Genomic DNA, 25,425 nt, shown 5'->3' on the forward strand with positions numbered 1-25,425 from the left:
ATAATAAGAACTCAGAATGGAGTGTTGTTGTAATGAATTAGATGAACCCTTATGATCATCCAGTTTGCCGGCTACTACTGTGATCCCTGATAACTCTGACCTGAACTGTAGGACCCACGGGATATCTGAACTCTCTCAAAAGCTTGCATAGATTCATGTGTTGTTCCTCTACACTGAAAAGAACCACCTTCTCTTAGGACACTCTACCTCTAGATGAGATACCAGAAAATTGAACAGATGCACATGCACTCTTGGGGTCCCCAAACACCTCTATCTCCATTAACTCCACAACCTTGGAGGTACCCATAATGGACTGGAAGGAAGCCCTTTCATAGATTGATCTAAACACAGTCGTACAGATAGAGTATGTTAACCTTCTTACAAATCTGTGGACCCTCTCAGTCTTATCAAGAAGAATGGTTAAAGCATGCCTGGATAACTGATAAAAATAAGCCTCATACTCTACAACTGTAAGGCCCTCCTACCTCAAACTCTCAAAACTCAGCTAGCTCTCCTCCCTCGCACTCCAAGGAACAAAGCGATCATAAAAAACACTAGTGAACTCATCCCAAGTCACCGATTATAAACCAATCGGTATAGAACTCAAGTACACTCTCCACCACTCCCTAGATGGCCTACGCTACTAGAGGGTAGTATAATGAACTTCATGAGTCTCGGCTAGATCAACAGTCTCTAACAACTCTCTACACATAGTCAAAAACTCATAAGTATCTTTAGTCTTCCTACTCTAAAATTGAGGTAGATCTATCTTTCGAAACCTCTCATATCTGCACGACGCATTATTAGTCAACACAATCATAGGCGCATCCTAAGCTCGCTCCCATTGTACTCCAACCTCATCAGCAATAGGACTCGTTGATGGCTACCCCACCGAACCCTGAAAGATTAAAACCTAATGTTGCTTCAGAACCTAAGCCCTTACTTTAGTCTTGGAATACTTGGGTGTGCCTATCACACCTACACTCTATGTAAAGCACTCAAGCATACCCAATACTCTCATCAAAGTGGCCTAAAGCAATGGTGCAATAGAAAGCTCTAGAGGGACCTGGTCCTCTATAGCATTAACCTATGCCTCAAGAAAAGCCTCTCTAGCACGGACTCTGACTGGTGCCGCTCCTCTGGTACGACCTCTACCTGATGCTGCACCATGACCATGGCCTTTAGCTCGGCCCCTACCTCTGCACCTAACTAGGGTCCCAACATCAACCTCGAGGACTATATCTCCTCCTCTACTAGTAGTTATAGCTTTCATCCTAGACATCTGTAAAAAAAACTACAACTCAGCACTAACGCAAGTAACCACACATGATACGAATTGAAAGAACAAAAGGAAAGTTTTCTAACAGTCTTCATAGCCTCTAGTAGATAAGTACAGTCATGTCTATACCTATCCTTGAGACTCTACTTAGACTTGGCTTGTACACATGTGAGACCTATGAACTTGGGGCTTTGATACTATTTTTTCACGACTCGAATTCGAGTGTGATGGTACTCACGTTAACCCACCTAGACAAGTTAGCCTAAAATCCAACGAGAATTAAATGTGGAAGTAATTAAGATAATACAAGGGATAACTTATACCTAACGGATAAATATACTTAAAATCCCTTAAGATTGGTTGTCACATGTACAAGCTACTACTGTAATATAGAATATGTGAAAGAAAATACAGTCTCAGATGTCTTTATTGCAAAAGCAGGACTAAAACATAAACAAAGTAAGGGGTGCCCGCTAGAAGGATGTAATACCTACCTCAACCACTCAAGATAGAAGCCTCGAATGTGGTAGGAATAAGAAAATCATGCGGGTCCGGGTTCACAACCTACACAAGTGTAAAGCAAGGAGTGAGTACAAAATAATATGGTACTTAAATGGAGTCATACTTCTCCAAAGTCTTGGAAAGTCCTACCATGAAGTCCATGGCTATTCTCTCCTACTTCCATTCAGGAATGGGCATTCTTTATAGTAAACCTACAGGCCTTTGGTGATCATACTTCACCAGTTGGCAATTCTAACATTTGGCTACATATTCAGCTATGTGTTTCTTCATACCTGGACACCAGTATAGATGTTTCAAGTCTTGATATATCTTAGTGACTCTAGGGTAAATAGAGTATTGCAAACCATGAGATTCATATAGAGTTTTCTGAATTAAGCCGTCCACCCGAGGAACATAAATCCTTCCCCTAAAGTGGAGCACCCCACATGCATCAGGTATTGAATCTTGAGTCTTTCCCATCAACATCTTTCCTCTAATTTCATTTAAGTTAACATCTTCAAACTGCTTGGCCTTGATCTCTTTTATAAAAGTGGGCCTTATATCAATACTGGCCATTACCCCACCTTTCTCTAAGATGCCTAGCTTTATGAATCTAGCCTCCAATGCCTAGATTTCTCTAGCCAGGATCCGCCTAAGGGCTCCCAAATAGGCTAGACTACCCACGCTAACCAATTTTTTCTCAATGCTTCTGCTACTACATTAGCCTTACCTGGATGATACTAGATGGTGAAATTATAGTCATTGAGCAACTCCATCCACCTTCGTTGTCCCAAATTCAAGTCCTTCTGACTGAACACATATTGTAAGCTGCGGTGATCAGTAAACACCTCACACTTGATGCCATACAGATAATGCCTCCAGATTTTTAATGCAAACACTACCGCTGCCAACTCCAAGTCATGAGTCAGGTCTCAAGTACCTTCAACTGTCGAGAATCTACAATATTCTTATACTACATCAACAAAGTACCCAAACCTGAATGTGATGCATCACAATAAGTAATGAAGTGTTTACCTTTGACCGACAGGGTCAAAATTGGTGCTGTGGTAAAATAGTTTTAAGCGTTTGGAATCTCTCTTCGCACTTGTCAGTCCACTTGAATGTCACCGCCTTTTAATCAGTATGTTCAAGTGAGTAGCAATAAATTATAGGTGACCGAAGCTTAATAAATAAGAAGGATAGATGTAGTGATATATAATTTACTCAAAATTGTTTTTTAAAAGTTCACTCAGTGTTGGTAGAGTCAATATTTCTAAATCCAAAAAAGAAATTAATTACAATTAAAGTACAAAATTAATGAACATAATCACTATTTAGATAGTGTATTAACTCTAGATAAAGTTTTTCTTTTCCCTATATTAGTAATTAACTTAGCATTTGCACATTAGAAATCATCAATGCTCTTGAATAATAATCCACATGATTATGCCATTGGTTAAATCTAATAACCATTGGCCTATTATTATCATCATTACACCAAGCAACAACTGGTTGCTGTAACAATTTAAGTTGTTTCTTAAGAAACTTAACATAGTGTACAACCTCATCCAACATAGAAGTTGTGTCCTTTTTGGTTCCTCCAGGATCAAGTCTTTGAAAAATTCTTATCCTTTCACTTATTTTTTCCCTCCGATGTCTGGCTGGAACGCTCTGTAGATCCTTTGATACCTTCACTTTCTTTCTCATAGGCAATTTCACTAATTCTGGATCAATGTGGATAGGTTGCATCATCTCCATAGAACTTCATTTGTGAATCGATGGCACGAGCACCAAGGCGGGTTCATGATCAATTGGTAGCCATTGAATCATGTCAATGTTGTTGATGGATTGTGAAATCTCATTTAAATCCATAATTTTTTATTTTGAGAAGTATGGTGAGAAAAATTGGGAATGATCAATTGAAACAATATTAGCATATAGCATGGGGATGTCAGTGAACATATATGTCTATTTATATATGCCAAAGTTATGGCCTACTCTTATATGTTTTTATATTTTCCATCTCCACTAAATTCCAAAAGATTTGTTTAATAATAAACATCAATCTTGAACTTGATGTGTTTTCCATATTCTTTACAATATAAGCATTGAGTACACAAGTAGTAATATTTCAATTTGATGATACTTTCTAGAGTAAAACTTCTCAATAAAACTTCATAAGTTTAAGATTAAAATTAATGAATGAGGACTGGAATCCCATAGCCATATGTGATACTAACGAGTCATAATTCAGATCGTTCAATTCTTAATAATTTTTAAATTCATTATATTTTTGTTATAATTTGTCGAGTAACTAATACAATTTTTTTATATTATGGCGATATATAACATATCATTTAAACAAAGTTTCTCATCGATCAATTTAAGTTGTACATCATTCCAATTTTTAAATGCACTGAAAAAAGGGTACAAAGAGATTAAGTTAATACAATAAGCAGGTCATTAACCTTCATTTTCCCCAATTTGTGTGGCACAATTCAAATTTCTAGAGTCAAATAGTGTAACTTTGATCATGAATTCAGTCATGAAATCTTTATATTTTTGAAATAAAATTATATATTTGAAAACTACGTAAAAGGTACTATAAATGAGAGTAATTGACAATTCAAAATATTTAAAAGACGTAAAAAAATTACGACCAATTTTTTTTATTTGAGTCTCAAAATCCAAAAATTATCACATAATTTGAGGCGAAAGTAGTAATTATCTTTACGGTGATATCCAATTTATATAATAATTTATTTGCAGTGTAGTATATAGAATTTGTATTCTGAATCCATTCATAATGAGTGGGATGCATGAACTAAAATCTACCCATCACTCAAGAGTTAAAAATAGTTATGGTCCAAAGTGAAAAGCTATAACTTTGCATGAAAAATCAACATGAGGGAACTCGAAAGGTAACCCCACAATCACATGACATAGGTCAGACGGATAACAACCCTCATTTCATAACTTGGAAGATAAAAGATAGAGAATATTAATTTATATATATATATATATATGTATATTTAATTCATTCATTATAACATATAACCTTTCCAAACAAGTTTAAAGTGATAAAGTGTTCTTATTATATTTTATTAACTAAAATTTGGTAGAAGTTCTTACTTGTATTTTTAAGTGTTCGTTACATAGATAAATTAATTCGTAAATAAATTAATTTTGAGTCTGACTTAATCTTAGGAGCTAGCGTATGAGGAGGGGGGAGGGGAGGAAATTGACCAAGTCTATATAAGGACATCACATATCTCATTAATCAACGATGTGAGACTTTATCATTCTTCAATACTTAACCTCACGCTCAAGGCTGGACATTTGAGACCCAACAACGAGTGAAATGGGTCCTGCTTTGATATTGATAAGAATGTATAGCATATCCACTACACTTCCTTTTACAGACTTATTTTATTTTTTCTTTTATAATATTTTAATACCTAATAAAATTAATTTTTTTATTATGGCTATATATAACATATGAAATTAAAATATTTTGACAAGACTTCTCTTGAGTCAATTTGGGTTACATATCAACCCAATTTTTTTAATGAGTTAAAATGGGTTAGTCTAATTAATGGACGGATCAATAGCCCATCCAAACTTAAATGGATTGATCGGGTTGGGCTTAATTTTTCCACCCCTACATCTAGTGCACAGTTGTGTAGGATGAACTATATGTGAGGTTCCACTAGGAGTCATATTCTAATGATGAATTCAATGCCCTTAGTAAATTAGGCCAACTCCATGTAATGAGTGATGAGAGCTAGAAATCTATGGGATCCAGTTCGGGTATATTAGAATGACCCAACTCATCAGGCCGTGCAGACACCCACTCTAATACCTAAATGGGAGGACCCTCAATTCTCAACCGATTAAGTTATGCGAAAAATTACGAAAACAAGAATTTAAACGTAAAAACCATGAATTATGAGACACTAAGTTAAAACAAAACCAAAATCTGAATTTACTAAATAATTAACACCCAAGGATCTAGACTAAACAGGCACACGAGCTACTAAGATACAACATGTACAAAATACAGCATGACAAAGCTTCCACCACAAGGAAGGAAGAGTAGAAACTGTTGGAGACTATCTTCATCTTCACCTATTAAACATCACTGACCTTGCAAACAGACTATGCCAAGTGACATAGTAAGAGAAGTATCAGTACAAACAACACGTAATGATAGTCATCATCGTTCAATCTGATAGCCACTACATAATATCGAGGAATCAACATAAAGGAAACACTCTCTTAAGAAATATACCTCCAACCTTTTATGCACAACTCTTACATCTCGTAATAGCCTCCCAATGTTCTTCAAGCCTAACACTTGTCCTTTCTAGTTGGTTCACTACCAACTTTCACACAAATCAAACCCTAGCCCAGCTATCACGTAGAGGGGTTCTCAGAACACATATTACCACTAAGTCTACTATGTTAGCATTCTACACTCACAAGCCTATACGTCAACAACAGGACCCTTAACCCGCTTCCCGCTATGCAACAAGGCTTTACCAACCATTCTAGATCAAACACTCTTCACAAGGTAAAACTTAGCCACTCCATGTCACGCCTCGAGAGGGTACCCTAGGCATTGTTGGCATTTGGAGACTATTGCTGGCCAAAAGTAAAGCATGGTCTGATCACTCGTTCAATCATTCAGCGGAAGACTCAACTCAATTTAAATTTAACTCAAGTAGACATTTAAAACATCTTCATCAATAAGTAAATAATATATTTAAAATACTCAAAGTGTAATGTACACAATGTCATAAACTCAATAATAAAATTATTGTTTAAGGAAAATATTATAAAACAACCTATCTACTCAACTTTACTCTATCTATGAAGCCTCTAACTGACTCGTATGCAAGTGCTGATACAAATCCATGGCTACCTCAAAGAACTACTAAATAATAAAGGAATGACTGAAAAGAAAGGAGCTCCTCTAAATGCAAAGTGGTCTCACCAAAACTGAAAAAGTAGATCCTCAATGATACATCTGTTAATGATCTCAAATATCTATGTCTGCATCATAAAATGATGCATGACAAATAGCGTCAGTACGTGAAATGTATGAGTATGTAATAAAGATGAAAGGAAACTTACTCAAAGATACTGAACTCAACTCAAGGAACTCAACACTAAAAATAACTCAACTCAATAAAGATGCAAGTTCAAAAATATGCAATGTTTTTCAATTGACTCCATCATAGTTTTTCAAATCGACTTAATTGTATGAAATCTCAATCAAATTAAATCATTAATTTTGTATTATTATTGTGGATTTTCTCTAACCGAAAACCATCACCATATGAGTGAGTGATGTACAATGAAGCGGTGTCATTACCACACCCATCCAATGCTTTGCTAGGATAAGGGATGAATCACAATTATTGGATCCACAATTAATCAAAGTCTATCATTTTGGGACTTAAGAGGTTTAAACCTCCATCCTACGTTGGCTACGTAGTTCTGGGATTTGATTTATGTATATTCTTATCAAATAGGTGCTAATTACTACTCCCAAAATATATGATGCTCATATCTATCAGGTAAAATATTCAAATGATCTCATCTGGTATCATTGGACCCTTTTCAAAACTGAGTCTTATCTCAAATCATCATGCTTCTTCACTTTAAAAAAACATCCTATCAAGCTTAATCAAATATCCTCGAAACTCTATCTAAAATAATCATTTATACTCAAAATACTCATGTTCAAAATAATAGAAGTTAAAGAACCTTTCATGCTCGACTTCGACCCATGCTTATTTAAGACGTTCATAAATCATGCTTTAAGACTCAATAAAATCATGAATGACTCAAGAAATCAATTCATATGAAAACTCAAACTCATTTAAAATCAATGCTCATGCTTAAATCATCAAGTTATTGTAGTAATATATGTTTTCAAAATCATTCACACCTCGTCAAAACTCCTCTCGATTTCAATATATGATGTTCGAAACTAGACATTAAACGACTCCTTCATCTTAATAAAATACTCACATTATTTATACTCAACAATTTTAATTCTCAAAATAGTAATTAGAGATTTCTCAACTCATACTCAAAATAATAGTTAAGAGACTCCTCAAACTCATGCTCAAACTCATTTAAACTCAATAAACTATGCATAGACAGTTTGAAATCATACTTCATTTAATGCATGAAAACCATTCTCATCAATTCAAAATAAATGCATGTTAATATAATGATCATCAACTCAACTAGGGTTCATGTGAATGAAATCATGAACAACAATCTCAAGAATTCAAGGCGTAGAAACAAAAATAATCTCAATGCATAAAAATATAGAATTCATTGAACGAAGAAATTACTCATTTGGAATTCAAAGAAACTAGGGCTAAAACTCAACTCAATTATTTAACGATAGAATTTAGATCTAGGACGCGTGAAAGAAATCAATTCAATGCTATGATTAGCCTTACATACCCAGAATATTCATATTACAATCAAAACTCAAAAAATACTAGCTTGTCTCGAAGAAAACCTTTGATCTTGAAATCTTTGTGCTTGATCTCGAGAAAAAAAAACTCTTTTATGGAGTTCTTAGAGTGGAAAAACATGGGAAAATCTTGGGTGGAGGACTTCTCTTTGATTCTTGAATTTCTGATTTGAAAGCCTTAGGGTTATTGATGAAGAAAAGGAACCCGAGGTTAGATTTGGAAGAGTTTCTTGAGACTAGATTATTTGGATTGATGATTATGAGAGGAAAACAAGTTAGTGGAATGATATATTCCTTCAAAAAATCCAAAAATGACTTAGAATAGGATTAAAAAGCTTTGGAAAGGACCAAATTGATCCTAGAACATGTCCAGGAAGTTGTTGAAAAGTAGTGTAGGAAACCTTCACAAAAGATTCTACAGGTCGTGCAATGTTTATGAACGATTAAGGGATTTCGTACAAACACTCTGCTTGATAGGGCTTCACTAGAATGGGCATAACCTTTTTACTTCAAACTCAGATTGAGGCACTTGGTGGTGTTGGAAAGAGAACTCAAAGAACTTTAATTTCATAGGAATTGGGACACCTAATTCTTTATATTCTAGGAGATATAATTATTTAAAGTTGACCCAAGTAAAATCTTTTACCGAAACTCAATCGATAATGAAGCTTTCAACTCAATTTTGTGTTAGAGGATCTTTATGACTTTAATTCATCTCCAAATCTATTCTCTCACTAAAGAATGAACCTTCACACATGCACACAATTATGAATCATTCGGTACAACCACATACCCCTATGAAGGATGGCTCGGTCTTAGCTTAAAATAATTTTGGAGTGTTACAATATCTCTCCCTTGGGATCATTAGTCTTTGAATGATGGTCAAGCTAGGAAATTGCGCATGGCACGAGCGTAAATCAAGAACTCAGATACTCAAACACTCAAACAATCAATCCATCATTACTCAGACTCAAGATTACTCGTCATGTACTTAAATTCAGAATGAACATCAACTTTAAGATAGGAAAAACTAATATTACCATCAATATCATCATTAGAAGGCACGAATGCAATGCAAGAACTCAAAGACTCAAGCTCGTGAATAACTCACTTAATTACTTAAACTCAAAAAGGTACTATCTTAGAGATAGAAATAGGAACATTACCTTAAACATCTATACTAAAGCAAAAATGAGAGGAGGGTTATAATAACCAATGCTTTCATCGAAATTTCTCAACTTCAGGAAAGAGGCTTATGAGCCTGATATAAGAATATGACCACTATGAATTAGGTGACATGACTGATAGCTTTCGAGCTCAAATATCTCTTTTCTACATGCAACTCTTTCTCGGATGCAACTAATTACTCTCACAAGGATATATATGACTACCTTCACCAAGGCCTAAGACTCCAAGTCTAACTGCATGCTCTTATTATGTTCAAGCTTAATACTAAGTCATAGGGTAATACACATAATATAATTATGCTAATCTAGACCATAAGCTTTATGTTCTATACCTCTATAGAGAACCTCATCTCAAGAGTACTACTCCTTCCCATTACATTCAACCAACCTCGAGTCCAAATGAAGAAGCACCTAATGCATCATGGATTCATCAACCTGCCATCAATACCACATTCAAGCCTAGTACTATAACCATTCTAATACACTTACTTGAAACTCATAACAAGAGGATTCCAATAGCCTGCTATAATCACTCACGTATTCAAGCTTATTATTCTGCCTACTCAATGGCCTCTTTGAAGTAGACATCACCTAAGAAATCTCACGTATATCTTAGTATATCTACATCCATATTTGCATTAACTCCTACCAAAGGGGAACACCAATATACTCTTACCTATCTATTGCACACAACAAGATCCCATCTTGGTTTTCCTCTGCATTTATAACTTCAAGTAGAATTAGCACACCACAACTCTCAGCATAAGGAACACCCACTCTCTCTTATTTTTCAAAACTCATCTAGTATCATCAACATCGCTATCAAGACTGAAAAGGAAGAATCACTGAAAATGTTTAGAGCAAAAGGTCATAAGCATAATTCATTCAAAAAAGTCTGATCTGAGAACATCCATAACTAATATGATCTTTATAGTCTTTTAGGGCCTATCATGAGTTCATGGAACTGTACATACTATGAAATGTAAGTCATGTCTCTAGTAACATAGGGTTGAAAACTCTTAGATTTATGAGATAATCAGGATTGCTGAATAAAATTATCAATTCTCATCCTCAAACTCAGCATGGATATGCATCAACATGGGGGTGCATGGGTCTAGGCCATGGGCATGGTGCTCATACACATGGAAGGAATATAGTATCACCTCGACAAAAGTATTAGGAATATATAAGATGGAAAATCATTGATGTCTCATTCTGGTCAACTCATCACTTCTTAAAACTTAAGACCCACTTTATTTTATTACCTCACCATCTTTTCCTTAGATCGAAGGTCACTACCTTGAGCCTGCGAGCTGATTCTCTAAACTAAGTGAAGCTATAAGCACACTACTCCACCTGACAAAGTATCACTAATCAGAAGAACACGTAACTCTTTAGTTATACTATACCTGAAGATACTAAACCGCTACTAGGGTCTCATTCTAAGATACTTCCCTTAACTTCCTTTTATATTTTAGGCATGTTTCTATACTTGCTGCTCTTATTAGTGTACACATCCACTTTCTCTAACTCTTATGATCTAACCTCTTCTCTTTAGCCTACTAACACTTATCTTCTAGGGTCACATATTCCTAACTTAGTTGAAGAAAACTCTAACTATAACTGGAGACTCATCATCATCTATATCTAACCCCTTCGACCTAATTCTTATGGATACAATATAAGATATATTCCATGATTCGACTTAGGGCCTAGTTATAACACAATAATCGAGATTTGAGGGACCCCAACCATAAGCCATCTTAGCATACATTACATACATAAGGTAAAGAACATGATAAAGATAAGAGGAAGTAATAATCATAAGGAAATAGGACTAAGTGAGATCAGCTCTATAAACATCCAATCAGACTACACCATAATATCGTCTAAACATACCTCTAGTCTAGTCTTTGACAGGGGCTTAGGAGAAGCTCCCAGCTTACACTAACAATACAAGAAAGTGTAAACAATAGTAATATGAATAAAAGTCTTGTCTTAGGTAGAATGAGGACTCACCAACTTCTTTGAAATCTAAAGAAAATCTCTAGGCACGAGTGGGGTGATCGTGAGTGTCATCCATCCCTACATTATGAAACAATGTAAGCAAAATATGCATTAGTATATTTGAATGTACTAAGTATTTGAGGTATGCATGAACAAGTAAAGAACTTAATCAATATGCCATAGGATGCATGACCAATTATAATGAACATGAGTATAGTTTAAAAGCAACTTAAAATATATGAAACTCACGACCAATGCATATCCTAATAAATTCAACTTCCAACTCATAAATTGATATCTCATAGGTTTATCTTGAACTTGTGTGGGATAGGACCTTTATCCAATAACTAAGACCATGCGAGTTATTACATAGAATTCGATGACTCCTGCATCGAAATAGAGGACAGTATCGTGCCAGGGCATACTCCAAAAGTAACTCAATGTGGATCCACTAGCTAGGCCATGAAGGTAACCTACATGGGCAACGTAGTTTGAGATTTTAGGTTGCTACTAGGATTCCCTTGGATAACCAACTGCATTATTCGACAAAACTCCACCTAGAAGTCCTCTCGGTGCTTAGTCAATATCCCAATGGAAACTCATTAAAACATAATCATAACATAGTAGGGAAAGAGAGTAACTGCCTATCAATCCATCTTTAAAACATGTTAAGAATAGCTCATCTATTTAGTGATTCATAAGAATCAATAACTTTGGTGAGAATTTTCCTTATCACCATATTTAAACATCTTTTGATCTTAACTCTAATCATCGTCATAACTTTAACTTTAGAATCATAAATCTCAACTTTAACTCATATAAAACTTTTATTGAAAATAATTTAACTCATGATCAACTCACAAACTCATCTTAAATTCATAATTATAGCTTGAAAATATAGCTTTATGCATGGGCATCTATAAATCAACTTGAAATTATGCAATTCACATAAGAACTTGCATATAAAGATCATTGATAACATTTAAAAATGAAATCAAATCAGCCCAATGCAATTCATCAAAACTAGAGTTCATAATCAATTGTAAATTGAATGAAAACTTGAGAAATCTTTGGGACTTCATTGGTGAAAAAAGTCCATGAATCAATCCCCACATACCTCAAGTGAGAAGACAAAAGAATTTAGAAGAATTTGAGAGTTTTGATGGAAAGCTTGAGTTAATTTCTTGGAAGTCTTTAATGGAGTCCTTGAGAGCCTCTTGTAGAGAGATAAATGTTTGAGTAGGTGAATTGTACAAGAATGAATGGAATTAAGGGTTTAGGGCAGTTTATAGAGTATAATTTGTCCCTAAAAACGTACATGTTAATTAACTAACAACTACAGAAAAGTCTAAAGTACCTTACTTAAAAAACTAAATTTGGACGAAAAACGTCTCCCAGGTCCGCGACGCAGAGCTTCTTCTAGATAGGCCAATTTTTAATGAATGTGATTTTGGCCAGATTTTAACTTGGGGAAAAATTATACTAAACGAAAACAAGTGGGCGATGCAGAGCTTCCACGCACATCACTATTTTGTGCAATTTTTGATAAAATTTATTTTTTGATACACGAGTCCTAAAAATCCACCGAGACCAGTTCTCCATAGGTTTTGTCCCCCTTATCGACATTCTGGACTCAGATTTTCCAAAAAGAATAAGGATAATGCGTTATGTGAGCGGCCTATTACCAAGGCATTCTTAAGGCACTTATGAGCGTTTTGAGGAATGTTACAATATAAATCTTACCTCAACCTTCTCCCCATTGGAAACTAACAAATACTAACTAGGAACCAATAGAAAATCATAAACTTAGAGCCTCATACAATTATATACTATCTCGGATGCATATCTTAAGCCTCTTCTTACCTAATGACTTAGCCACATTTCACAATTTTCATTAATAGTCACATACACCACACTCATAGTATCACACTTCTTGTATGTCAATATCTTAATTTCTCACATATGCTAGGCCAAGCTTACTAGAACAAATCTCAAAACCAACACTATCACTCTCATAGTGCTATCCCTTTTTCATAACGCTTTTCTAAAGTTCAAGCTTAGTGTCTAGTACTAAACATGCACATCCTCACACTCCTCGCATACTACATTGACTTATAACTACTAGACAAAATTGAGAGTCATTAGACCACTTAAAACCTCATGATAAGAAATTGATCCTTATCTCATAGTCTGTGTAGTTTTAATCTATCATCACATCTCTTTTCAAAATCATAAGCCTAGCTTAGATCTATCAACTTATAACTACTCCACCCTTCTGTTCAACATATACTTGGTCTTGACTAACATAATGACATCTTAACATAAAACTCTCCTCTAGGTTTAAGTGCACTCTAACTCATCCTAACTAATAACTCTTCCTCTACCTTCTATCATGAAAACTCCCCTCTAGGTTCAAGTTCACTCTAACTTGTCTTAACTAACAAATCTTCCTCTACCTTATATCATGAAAGCTGCATGATGCTTACTATTCTTTGATCAAAACAAAAGAGACTTAACTTATAAACCCATCACTTACCTTATAGATACCTAACTCTAGGTATATTGTACAATCAACCACTATTTTTGATAGTGGGTTTCTACTCCTCTAACTCCATCTTTCTAGCTCTAGGATCATTCTACGAATCATAACTTACATGCCTCAAATCACATTCCATCTGATGGGGATACTAATCATTTAGAGAGATAAATTTTCTCTCAAGGATAACATCTGAAGCATGGTTTTAGAGAATGGACTATGGGAATACATCTTACTCTGGCTCAACGTACGATTCATATGAATGAGGGTGTATTCTTTCAAATCAATGGACTTATATACACTAATCGGCTCCTCTTAAGCCTAGTGAAGTCTCTTTACCCTTCGAAAAACTTTATCGGAGAGTAACTCATCAATAGGGATCTGAGCTTTACTGTTCCAACCATCTTGAGTATGAGGGGTAGTCGAACGAATCTGAGAAACACACAAATATGAATAAGTTTCTTAGAGAACAACTCTGTCATATAATACAAAATTGAAAGAAGGGAAACTTTTCTTAAATGTCAATAGTCCCTCATTTATAGAAGTGGGGCCCTCATAACCATAAATAAGATCCTACAAACATGAATTCATAGACAACCTAGGACACTTGAACTTTGTGCTCTGATAGAAAGTTTGTCACGCCCCGAAAGGGTACCCTAGGCATGACCAATACTCGGAGACCATTGCTGGCCTTAAGCGAACTACTTGGTCTGATCACTCATTCAATCATTCAGCAGAAGACTCAACTCCATATAAATTTAAATCAAGTGGACATTTAAAACATCTTAATCAACAAGTAAATAATAGATTTAAAATACTCAAAGTATAATGTACTTAATGTCATAAACTCAATAATAAAATTATTATTTAAAAATAGATTCTGAAAGAATCCTTCTACTCAATTCTACTCTATCTATGAAACCTCTAACTGACTCATATGCAGATGCTGAGACAAGTCCACGGCTACCTCAAAGAACTACTAAATAATAAAGGAATGACTGAAAAGAAAGGAGCTCCTCTAAATGCAAAGAGGCATCACCAAAACTGGAAAAGTAGATCCTCAATGATACGTTTGTTGATAATCTCAAATACCTATGTCTATATCATAAAATGTTGCTGGCCAAATGACGTCAGTACATGGAATATATGAGTATCTAATACATATGAAAGAAAACTTACTCAAAGATACTAAACTCAACTCAAGGAACTCAACACTGACAATAACTCAACCAATAAAGATGCAAGTTTAAAAATATGTAATGTTTTTCAATTGACTCCATCATAGTTTTTTAAATCGACTCAATTGTGTGCAATCTCAATCAAATCAAATCATACATTTTGTATTATCATTATGGAGTTTTTCTAACAGACAACCATCACCATATGAGCGAGTGATGTACAATGAAACGGTGTCGTTGCCACACCCATCCAATACTTTGTTAGGATAAGGGATGAATCACTATCATTGGATCCACAATCAATCAAAGTCCATCATTTTGGAACTTAAGAGGTGTAACCCTCCATCCTACGCTAGCTAAGTAATTCATGGGATTTGAGTTATGTATACTCTAACTCAAATCGGTGCTCAATACTACTCCCAAAATATATGATGCTCATATCTATTAGGTAAAATATTCAAATAATCTCATCTGGTCTCATTGGACTCTTTTCAAATCTTAGTCTTATCTCAAATGATCATGCTTCTTCATCTTTTTAAAAAATAAAATATGCTCTCAAGCTCCGTCAAATATCCTCAAAACTCTATCTCAAACATCATTTATATTCAAAATACTCATGTTCAAAAAGATAGAAGTTTAAGAACCTTTCAAACTCAACTCATGCTCAACTCTTGCTTATTTAAGACATTCACAAATCATGCTTTAACTCTCAATAAAATCATGAATGACTCAAGAACTCAATTCATATGAAAACTCAAACTCATTTAAAATCAATTCTCATGCTCAAATCATCTAGTTATTTTAGTAAAATATGTTTTCAAAATTATTTCTACCTCATCAAAACTCCTCTCAATTTAAATTTATCATGTTTGAAAATAGACATCAAAAGACTCCTTCATCTCAATAAAATACTCACATCATTCATACTCAACAATTATCATTCTCAAAATAGTGATTACCCATACTCAAAATAATAGTTAAGAGACTTCTCAAAATAATGCTCAAAATAATAGTTAAGAGACTCCTCAAACTCATTTAAACTCAATAAACTATGCATAGACTTAGTTTAAAATCATACTTCATTTAATGCCTGAAAATCATTCTCATCAACTAAAAATAAATGCATGTTAATATTATGATAATCAAATCAACTAGGGTTCATGTGAATGAAATCATGAACAACAATCTCAAGAATTGAAGGCATAGAAATAAGAATAATCTCAATGTATAATTATATAGAATTCAATGAACGAAGAAATTACCCATTCGGAATTCAAAAAAACTAGGGCCAAAACTCCACTCAACTATTTAAAGATAGAATTTAGATGTAGGGAGCGTGGACAGACTCAATCCAATGCTATGATTATCCCTACATACCCGGAAGATTGATATTATAATCAAAACTCAAAAAATACTAGCTTTTCTCGAAGGAAACCTTTGATCTTGAAAGTTTTGTGCTTGATCTCGAGAAAAGAAACTCTTTTAAAGAGTTCTTAGAGTGGAACAACATGGGAAAATCTTGGGTGGAGGGCTTCTCTCTGATTCTTGAATTTTTGATTTGAAAGCCTTAGGGTTCTTGATGAAGAAGAGGCTAGGTTAGATTTGGGAGAGTTTCTCGAGACTAGATTATTTGGATTGATGATTATGAGAGGAAAAAAAGTTAGTGGAATGATATATTCCTTCAAAACACCCAAAAAATAACTTAGAATAGGGTTGAAAAGCTTTGGAAAGGAAAAAATTGACCCTAGAACGTGTCCAGGAAGTTGTTGAAAAAAAGTGTAGAAAACCTTCACACAAGACTATACAAGTCGCGAAAGTGTTTAAGACCCATAAAAGAGTTTCGTACAAACACTATACTCGAAAGGAATTCACTAAAATAGGCATAACATTTTACTCCAATTTTGGACTGAGGTAAACTTGGTGGCGTTGGAAAGAAGAGTTAAAGATGTTTAATCTCATAGTTTATGGGCCACCGAATGATTTATATTATAGGAGATATGATCATTTGAAGTTGACCCAAGTAATATATTTTACCGAAACTCAATCAGTAAGGAAGCTTTCAACTCAACTTTATGCTAGAGGATCCTTATGATTTTAATTCATCACAAAATCTATCTCACACTAAAGAATGAAACTTCACACATGCACACAATTATGAATCATTCGGTACAACTCCATACCCCTATGAAAGATGGATCAGTTTTAGCTTTAAAAAAATTCGGAGTGTTACACTCTATCACCATAACCACTAGAGGCTTCTGACTTCACTGTCACTTCCAACAACATGATGTCCCTATAATTAAACTCTAAGTAACTAAAGCCCAACTTAATAACACCATGCTACTCTCCACCAAAATTCATGCAACCTCATACATGCCTCCATTAAATACCAAGGACAACAACACTATAGTTAACAAATAGTACACAATCATATCACGAAGACAGTATTACACGTACTTCCAATCCTTATCTTGAATCAGTATACAAAATGGGCATGATCAATTATATCTATGTCAATCCTTCATTTCTTTCACACATAATAATATTATTTCATAGAATTATAGTTACCAAATGACCCTCTCATGGAATCCACATCCAGACTATTAGTGCGCCGGAACATGGCACTTGATCCAATAATTTATCGAAATGTGACATCCGATCCAATATGTATCGAAATGTGACACTCAATCTAATTATGTGTCGGAATGTGACAAAAGATCCAAAAACAACAAACAAAATCACAATCATAATTACAATGAATAGTCGTGCATAGTTACACAACCAATTAACAAGTTTGTAATATATAATTTCTCACATTTAGTCATTTCGTTAGGTTACTACTTCCCCTATTCTCATATAGGCATAGAATCAATAAGATAGTCAATGGACATTAATAACATAGATGGGGAAAACACCCATCACCCACTCCTAAATCACCTGACAATTCTTTTCCATGTAGTATACATCAGATTTAACAACTAAGGCTATACATGCAACTGCCCATACTCTATGCCTGAAGGCCTAAACATGAAATCTCTAGTCAATTACCATTATATTAAGAGATGGGAACAACTTTAAAGATACTCAATTAAGAAAACCTAGCCTACCTAGGCGTCAAACAGTTGTAGAGAGGTATTTTAGCTCCAATCCTAGCTTTCGGACAATAGGACAGTGGAAGTACGCCTGAACCTAGAGCACCCTTTTGAGGATTTTTGGGATAACCCTCACCTATTTTTTTACTTAGGGAAAATAGGAAAAATAAGACTTGGCTTATATTAAATTATGTCCCTGACTATTTTGCTCTAGAGGCTCCCATCCCACTACGGCGGCACTGCTATAGCAGAAATATGTTCTCTATGGTAGGATGGTGCGGTCCAAACACCTTAGTTTTTAGGAAATTTCATTTCTCCTAAGTAATGAAGATTTGGGTCATTAAAATAGATAACAATTTACCCCTTATTCATTCTCGAACAATAAATGGAGGAGTGGAAACAAATTGATTGAGTACTTTTAAAAATAACGGGTTAACTCATCATGGAATAATGAAGAATTGTGTACCCCAATACTTAAGCATGAAAAAGACCTTGAAAAAGGGTTGAGCTAGAAAAACTAATCAAAATAGAAAAAATATACAACCCCTTTTTACCCAAACTAATCTCGCTATGGCATCCGACATCGCTCTGGGGTGGGGACACTACGGTGGGATCCTACCGCTCTAGCAAGATCTTGGGTTTAGTTTAGAGGGGATAAGAATGGGTTCTCCCTATTTTTCAAATATTCACACTTAAACTTCCAAAAACTCTGTCAATCACTTTGCTCTGAACAATAATTTTAAGGTAAAAATCTCATGTCCTCCTCTGATTGCTTCATTACTTACTTGATAATCATTGCATACTAAGAATCGATTGAGTAGAAAAGGCCTTGCGATATACTTTTTAAAATTTCAAAGTTTCTCTTGGTTTGATGAGATAAACGTAGCATGGTCACTTTCTCTATGTTCACAATGTCTTCACAACATTCTGGGCCTTGGTTTATGGAAAAATATGCCTGAAATTGTTTCGAAATGGGTGGAGGAAGTTGAATAGTGTTCTTCACCAAGAACTTAGAATTGGGCACCATTTAGGAGTTAAAACCATAAAATCTTTTCATATTTAGGTACTAGGGTTCTTTAGAAATAGTGATCGGACAAAAATTTAATAAAAAGCAAAGTTTTTTGTGGAAGGGTGCTATGATCTGGCGGCCTCCATCTCGCTATGACGGGGCTGCTGTAGCAGAATCCTGGCCATTGTGGCGGGATCCTACAATGTAGTGGCATTTTGCCACTTTAATTTGAAATTTTTCCTTCTTCCCCTACCAGGAATTATCTAAATTTCACGAAGATTTAACGTGCACTGATGATGAAATTGCAAGTTGATCAATGATGTTTAGAATCAATGAAGTAAACTTGCCCTTTGTCTAGTTTTCTAAAGTTTCTAGTCAGGAGAGGCACCATGACTACCGAAACAAAAAATCTTGTGCAAGATAGGCTTCAACATGCTGGGCCTAGCAGAGAAGGCACATGGATTTCATGCCTGACTATAAGAATTTGGTTGGGGCCTATTGACTGAAACTCCCCCTGCGCGTGCTCGGGATGGGTGAGGGAGCTCTATGCCCTGCTCCATACTGTTCATTGGGATGGCCCATATACTTCCATATGCATCAGAGGGGTGGATGTTCCCATAAGTATTTGATTCATAAATGTAGTGCTAAGAGTGCCCGAGGTCTCCAATGCTGAGTATGAGACCAGACTGAGGAAGATAAACCTGGTTTGGTAGTGGGATACACTTGTCGAAGATGAATGTTAGGACAAGGTATACTGGGCTACTATGGATGGCATCACCAGTTCCTACTGTGCCAAGAGATGATTGTACTTGGTGTCTAGGAGGATCCACCATTAGGCAATTATACAGACACAATCTTATCTTAGGCCCTAGTGGTGGTTTATCTAGTGTAGGAGATCAAGGTGAATATGGGGGCACAGGTAGTGTCCAAGTAGAATATGTTATGTAGAGAGAAAAAGAAGGCATTCTTCCTTTTGAGGCTAGTGACAACAATGTGCAAGGAAATGGGAGGTGCCACTCCTGGACTCCTGATGAGGTACTCCCCATGGACCCCTTTTTCATCCTTTATTGATCAAGAAAGCTTCCTATAGGGAAAAGAAGAAGACAAGAGTAAGTGGTGCCGGGAGCAGCATGGCAGCGGCAGAGGCGAATGACAAGGGAGAGGATGATGAGGCCCTTTCTACCCAGTCTTAAGCCTCACTTTCAGCCTCTTGCATGGAAGAGGACTTAGCTTCTATCTAGAGAAGGTTGGGAGGTACCTACACCAGCAATTCAGCTCTAGTACTACCTTCCTCTGCCCTCAAGGTCGATATGCTTCGTCATCAACTCTATTAAGGTGATCTTCTCTTGCGTTGCTCTCTAGAGGGAGGTCCCCAGTCTTAATCCGACAGATTTCATGGAGTTCCCTTTCTTGAATAAGGCATGGACTGGAGATCACGCCCCGAAGGATCTCAACTTGGATGATAACATCCTTGCCTCTCTGGGTAGATGTCACAAATCAACCTCATAGGCCGTGACTAGGTTCCGACCTGGACCCCCATATACGTATCTGTCGGCTATAGTCAAGTTGAACTTTGTATAATATGATACTATACGTAAAAACCCCAATGGGTCAAAACCTTTTCATGTAGACGTAGCCTCTTTCATTATATCATATTATGGAAGGGCACGCAAGCCGATAAGGCTGCCCTGACATAAATATATTTACAATGTGTCACATAGGCGCAATTGAAACAAACTTACAAATAACCCACATACATATGTATACATACCTCTAAGAGTAGTAACTGTATCATATAGAGGGACAGGGCCCCCGTCATACCCCTGAATAAATAAAATATACACTGGAAGAGTAGTACCAAAAACTAGGCTTCGATACAATGGATCTTTTCCCCAAAACCATTCAGTGGAGCCTAGGCTGACAGATCCCCAAAGCATGCGTCTGTACCTACGGGCATGAAATGCAGCCCCCCCAAAAAGAGGGGGTCAATACAATATATGTACTAAGTATGTAAAGTAAAAAACATCATAAGGAGATCACAATTGATATAGGGATGCAGAGGGAAAGTATAACATCTAACAAAGTATTGTACCTGCATCTTACAAAATAAAGTCATGTATATCATTGTCACATACCACACCCGGCCCGCTCGAGGACTCAGTATTATAACTATATTACTTTATCATCACAGGCATATGTATACTATTAGCATTGTGGAACGTACTATCCGATCCATGCATATAGTAAGTTAGTGCCGAGGAATGTCCAACCCGATCCCTATATATATAACACGTTAGTGCCAAGAAATGTCCGGCCCGATCCCTATATAATATAATAATACATATACGTGCACGTAAAACTTGGTAACATATCAAACATCCCTCAACACATTATCATAAAGTATGTCCAAGAGCCTCTAGGTCTAGGAGCTTACACATCCAATCATTATTCAGTATGTAGAAGGCTCGAGGGTCGTAGTTCAACTACCTTAAGACCCTTACTATTCAAAGGTGAGTACAAGTCATGAGTTATGCCCTGAACCTACAAAGGGAATTAACTCTAACTCATATCATATATTGCTTCACTTACATTAAACCATTTCAAAAAAGGGAAGGGATAGGCTTCACGTGTACTACTTTTCGTCGTGTCAACGACTTACAAGGTCATAACTTCACTATCGCAGGAGTTCGAATATTGAGAAGTGAATAAGATTTATGAATCATACTCGGGTTCTATGAATGTAATTATTCCCACATTACATATACAATCCACTTAAGACTAATACATGCCAAAATAAAGGAAAGGGTAGCTTCACATATGCATCACTTCCTAACGTATGGAAGGCTTGAGAAGCCCTAGTGCAATTACTGTAACAGTTCTTTTACTAAGAAGTAAGTAAGGACTGTGAATTACGCTTGGAATTTATGAGTAGATTTACCCCCATGCTCACATCATTCATTACTTAACTTGAAGATATGCCAAAAGAAAAGAGAGAAAGGCTTTACATACCTCTTATCGATTGCTTTTAACCCGGCTTGTCTCGTTGTCCTCTAGACCTATTTAACATGAAGGTAATACTAATATTAATAACCTTTAACTTTCCATCTTCTAAATCCACAACTAAGCACCCATAATAATCAATTCCTTATTCGCCTTTCTTGACTAGCCTCGACTAGTCTATTAGTTAGTTAAAAGTTAACGGAATTCGGGCAGCATCTCCTCTATAACTTGCCCTATCCGAACTTTCCATTACATTTTCAATTAGTACAGCCAACAAACAACAACAACCAGCAGACAATACATAATTATACCACTTCAACATCACACCAAAAAAGACCCAAACAACCCGCTCAAAACTATGACTCCAAAATACGGTTTTCAATCTTTATTTCATAAAATCTTAACCACACGAAATGGGGTGTCATGTGGATGCAACCAGAAGCACTTATACTCATATTTAGACATGTTTCCATCTCTGAAACACCACAAAACAATTCCCAATATGAAGCTACAATAACGACACTAGTTATATTTTAAGCCACTAGAATACGTCAAAACAGTCCCTCTATGACCTACAACTTCCTTCAGCCGTAACGTCCATATTTTCATGTTTCCAATCCATATTTATACATTCATAACCAAACCATTACTAAAACATAGGAAAATAGAATCACATCATACCTTAACAAATGGCTTCCCAAACTTGCTGAAAATTAGCTTCAGAAGTTCCTTAACGTCCTAAAACTTTAGCGAACTGTTTGTATCATTTTGGTGCTGCTCCAAACCAAAAATTTACATTAATAACCCCTTAATTTCATCATGGTATACCCTAGATAATTAATTTATGAAATAAAAATCAGAGCCAAAATTGGCTTCGGAAGTTCCTTAACGTCCTGAAACTTTAGCGAACTGTTTGTATCCTTTTGGTGCTGCTCCAAACCAAAAATTTACATTACTAACCCCTTAATTTCATCATGGTATACCCTAGATAATTAATTTATGAAATAAAAATCAGAGCCTTACCTTGAAGGAGCCAATCCGTAGCTCTCTCTCTATGCCTTCAACGTTTTTCTCTTCTTTTTTTCAAGGATAAACATGCTAAAATAAAATATATTTCAGCATAACATACATATATACACCTCCTTAGGAGGTGACATGTGGAATCCTCCTAGAGGTGACACGTGGCATCCCCCCTAGGGCGCTACCTCATCCATGCGGCCACTCACATGCTGCCATGTGATAATGGGGTCCACCCCAAGCAGGTGAGTCACCTACTTAGCCCAAGTAGGTGCGTCACCTACTTGTCACCTACTTGCTTTCTTTTTATGGGTTTGTAATCTCATATTACTTTAAGAGCCTATGTATTTTTTGCTACTTAAGCTCGACGTGTACTCAAGTAGCTTAATTATGTAGGATATCCAAGTTAGTAGCTTACACAAGTAGATTGTGTCCTATGACTCATTACTTGGCCTCTAACTTCTTCCGGATTCTTATAACCCTATTTCCAATCTTTTTTATTATGGGGTATCTCATTTTTCTTTCCTTAGGGTTATTTGATATCTTGATAGATAATCTAGGTCATGTAGAAACTTTTAAAAAGCTTAAGAAAGTGTTCCGAAGTACAAAAGTAGGGGGCATAATAGTAGAAAACTTTTGTTGATTTGGGTTTGTCCGTTTGGGAAAGTAACAAACAATATATGTTTTATTTCCTTGATGTTATTGTAAGCACGCGAATGCTAAAATTTCTAATTCTCATAGCCTATAATTAGACTACTTTTAACTTACTCTTATACTACTGAGCACTGATTGGAATACGAGAATTAGCCAATACATAATTTGGACACAATAGGCAAAATAGGGGAAAATAGAGGAGATAAGGCTGATATTTTCTCTCGCCTTGTCCCACTCTGGCGGGACAATTCCTGCTATGGAGGCCTCCCTAGCAAGACCATCCATCTCTAGTAGTCCTAACAGAGTCAGTATCCAAGAACCTAATTCATGGGAGTTCTCCCCGCCCCTTTCTTTATTGACGTCAGTGCCATGATTTAGCCAGAACTTAACTCTCCGAGTTGAACTCGGTGGAGTCTATCCAAGAGTCAAACCAAACATTACAAATATAAAAGAATTTCCCCATTATATTGGCATAATAACACGCATACCTCAAAAAAATATTTCTACTGATCACATTATGGAAAACTAGTTATGAAACATATTAAGGAAATATTTTAGGACAAAAATTCTGCTATTATGCAACAATAGCCATTTTCTCACACGGTTCCCAACCAGTCCTAACTGTCCTGAAATCAGTTTTTCTACAGTCCCAAATCATTCTTTTCCCTTACCATCTTCACGATCGGCAAGTCCATACATAATTAAGAGGTTAATTTCCTTGCACAAGTATATCATATAACACATCAGAGATTTGTTCATTATTCATATTGTATTTTATCACTAGACCATTGCACATAACCAAGTTATGACCCTGTTTCTAACAAAAATTCACAAAAACTTAATCAATCATATCTCACATAATTTCAATAATTCAGGAAAGTACACTTCACACACTTTCAGGTATTTCAGGAAATACTATGCATATAATCACAATTCAAGGCTACATCATTCAAGCATGTCAATTTATTTAACTTAATTCGCTTCATGGATGACCTTTAGTTGATCATCCATGGATTTACTCAATCTTTAAGGCTAGATACCAATTAGAATCTTCTTGGTTTCAATTTTTCTTGCTTGTGTCCCTTCAGTCGTGACAACTGTAATAAAGATCAAGGCCTAGCCTAACTATCACGTAGAGGGATTCTCAGAACCAACATTACCACTAATTCTACTATGCTAGCCTTCTATATTCACAAGCTTATACGTCAACAACATGGTTCTTAACCCATGTCCTACTACTTAACAAGGCTTTACCAACCATTCTAGACCGAACACTCTTTACAAGGTTGAACCTAGTCACTCTACCACCATAACCACTAGATGCTTCGGACCTCACTTTCACTTTCAACAATATGATCACCCTATAATTGAACTTTAAGTCACTAAAACCCAACTTAATAACACCATACTACTCTCCATCAGACCACATGCAACCTCATGCCCTTAATTCATAAAATGCCATAGAC

At 35.8% G+C, this 25,425-nt stretch overlaps 1 protein-coding gene across 1 annotated transcript; it reads right to left on the bottom strand.

Annotated features, from left to right (window-relative positions):
* Nucleotides 1-1,087: 1,087 nt before the first annotated feature.
* LOC129894842 (transcription factor HEC2-like) lies at nucleotides 1,088-3,538 on the bottom strand. Its single transcript, XM_055970465.1, has 2 exons — nucleotides 3,251-3,538; nucleotides 1,088-1,282 (listed from the first exon to the last, which is right to left on the bottom strand). Exons 1-2 carry the CDS (start codon nucleotides 3,536-3,538, stop codon nucleotides 1,088-1,090), a joined length of 483 nt encoding a protein of 160 aa, XP_055826440.1.
* Between the last annotated feature and the right edge of the window lie 21,887 nt (nucleotides 3,539-25,425).

The sequence above is a fragment of the Solanum dulcamara genome, chromosome 7, assembly GCF_947179165.1.
Source record: "Solanum dulcamara chromosome 7, daSolDulc1.2, whole genome shotgun sequence".
Taxonomy (NCBI): Eukaryota; Viridiplantae; Streptophyta; class Magnoliopsida; order Solanales; family Solanaceae; genus Solanum; species Solanum dulcamara.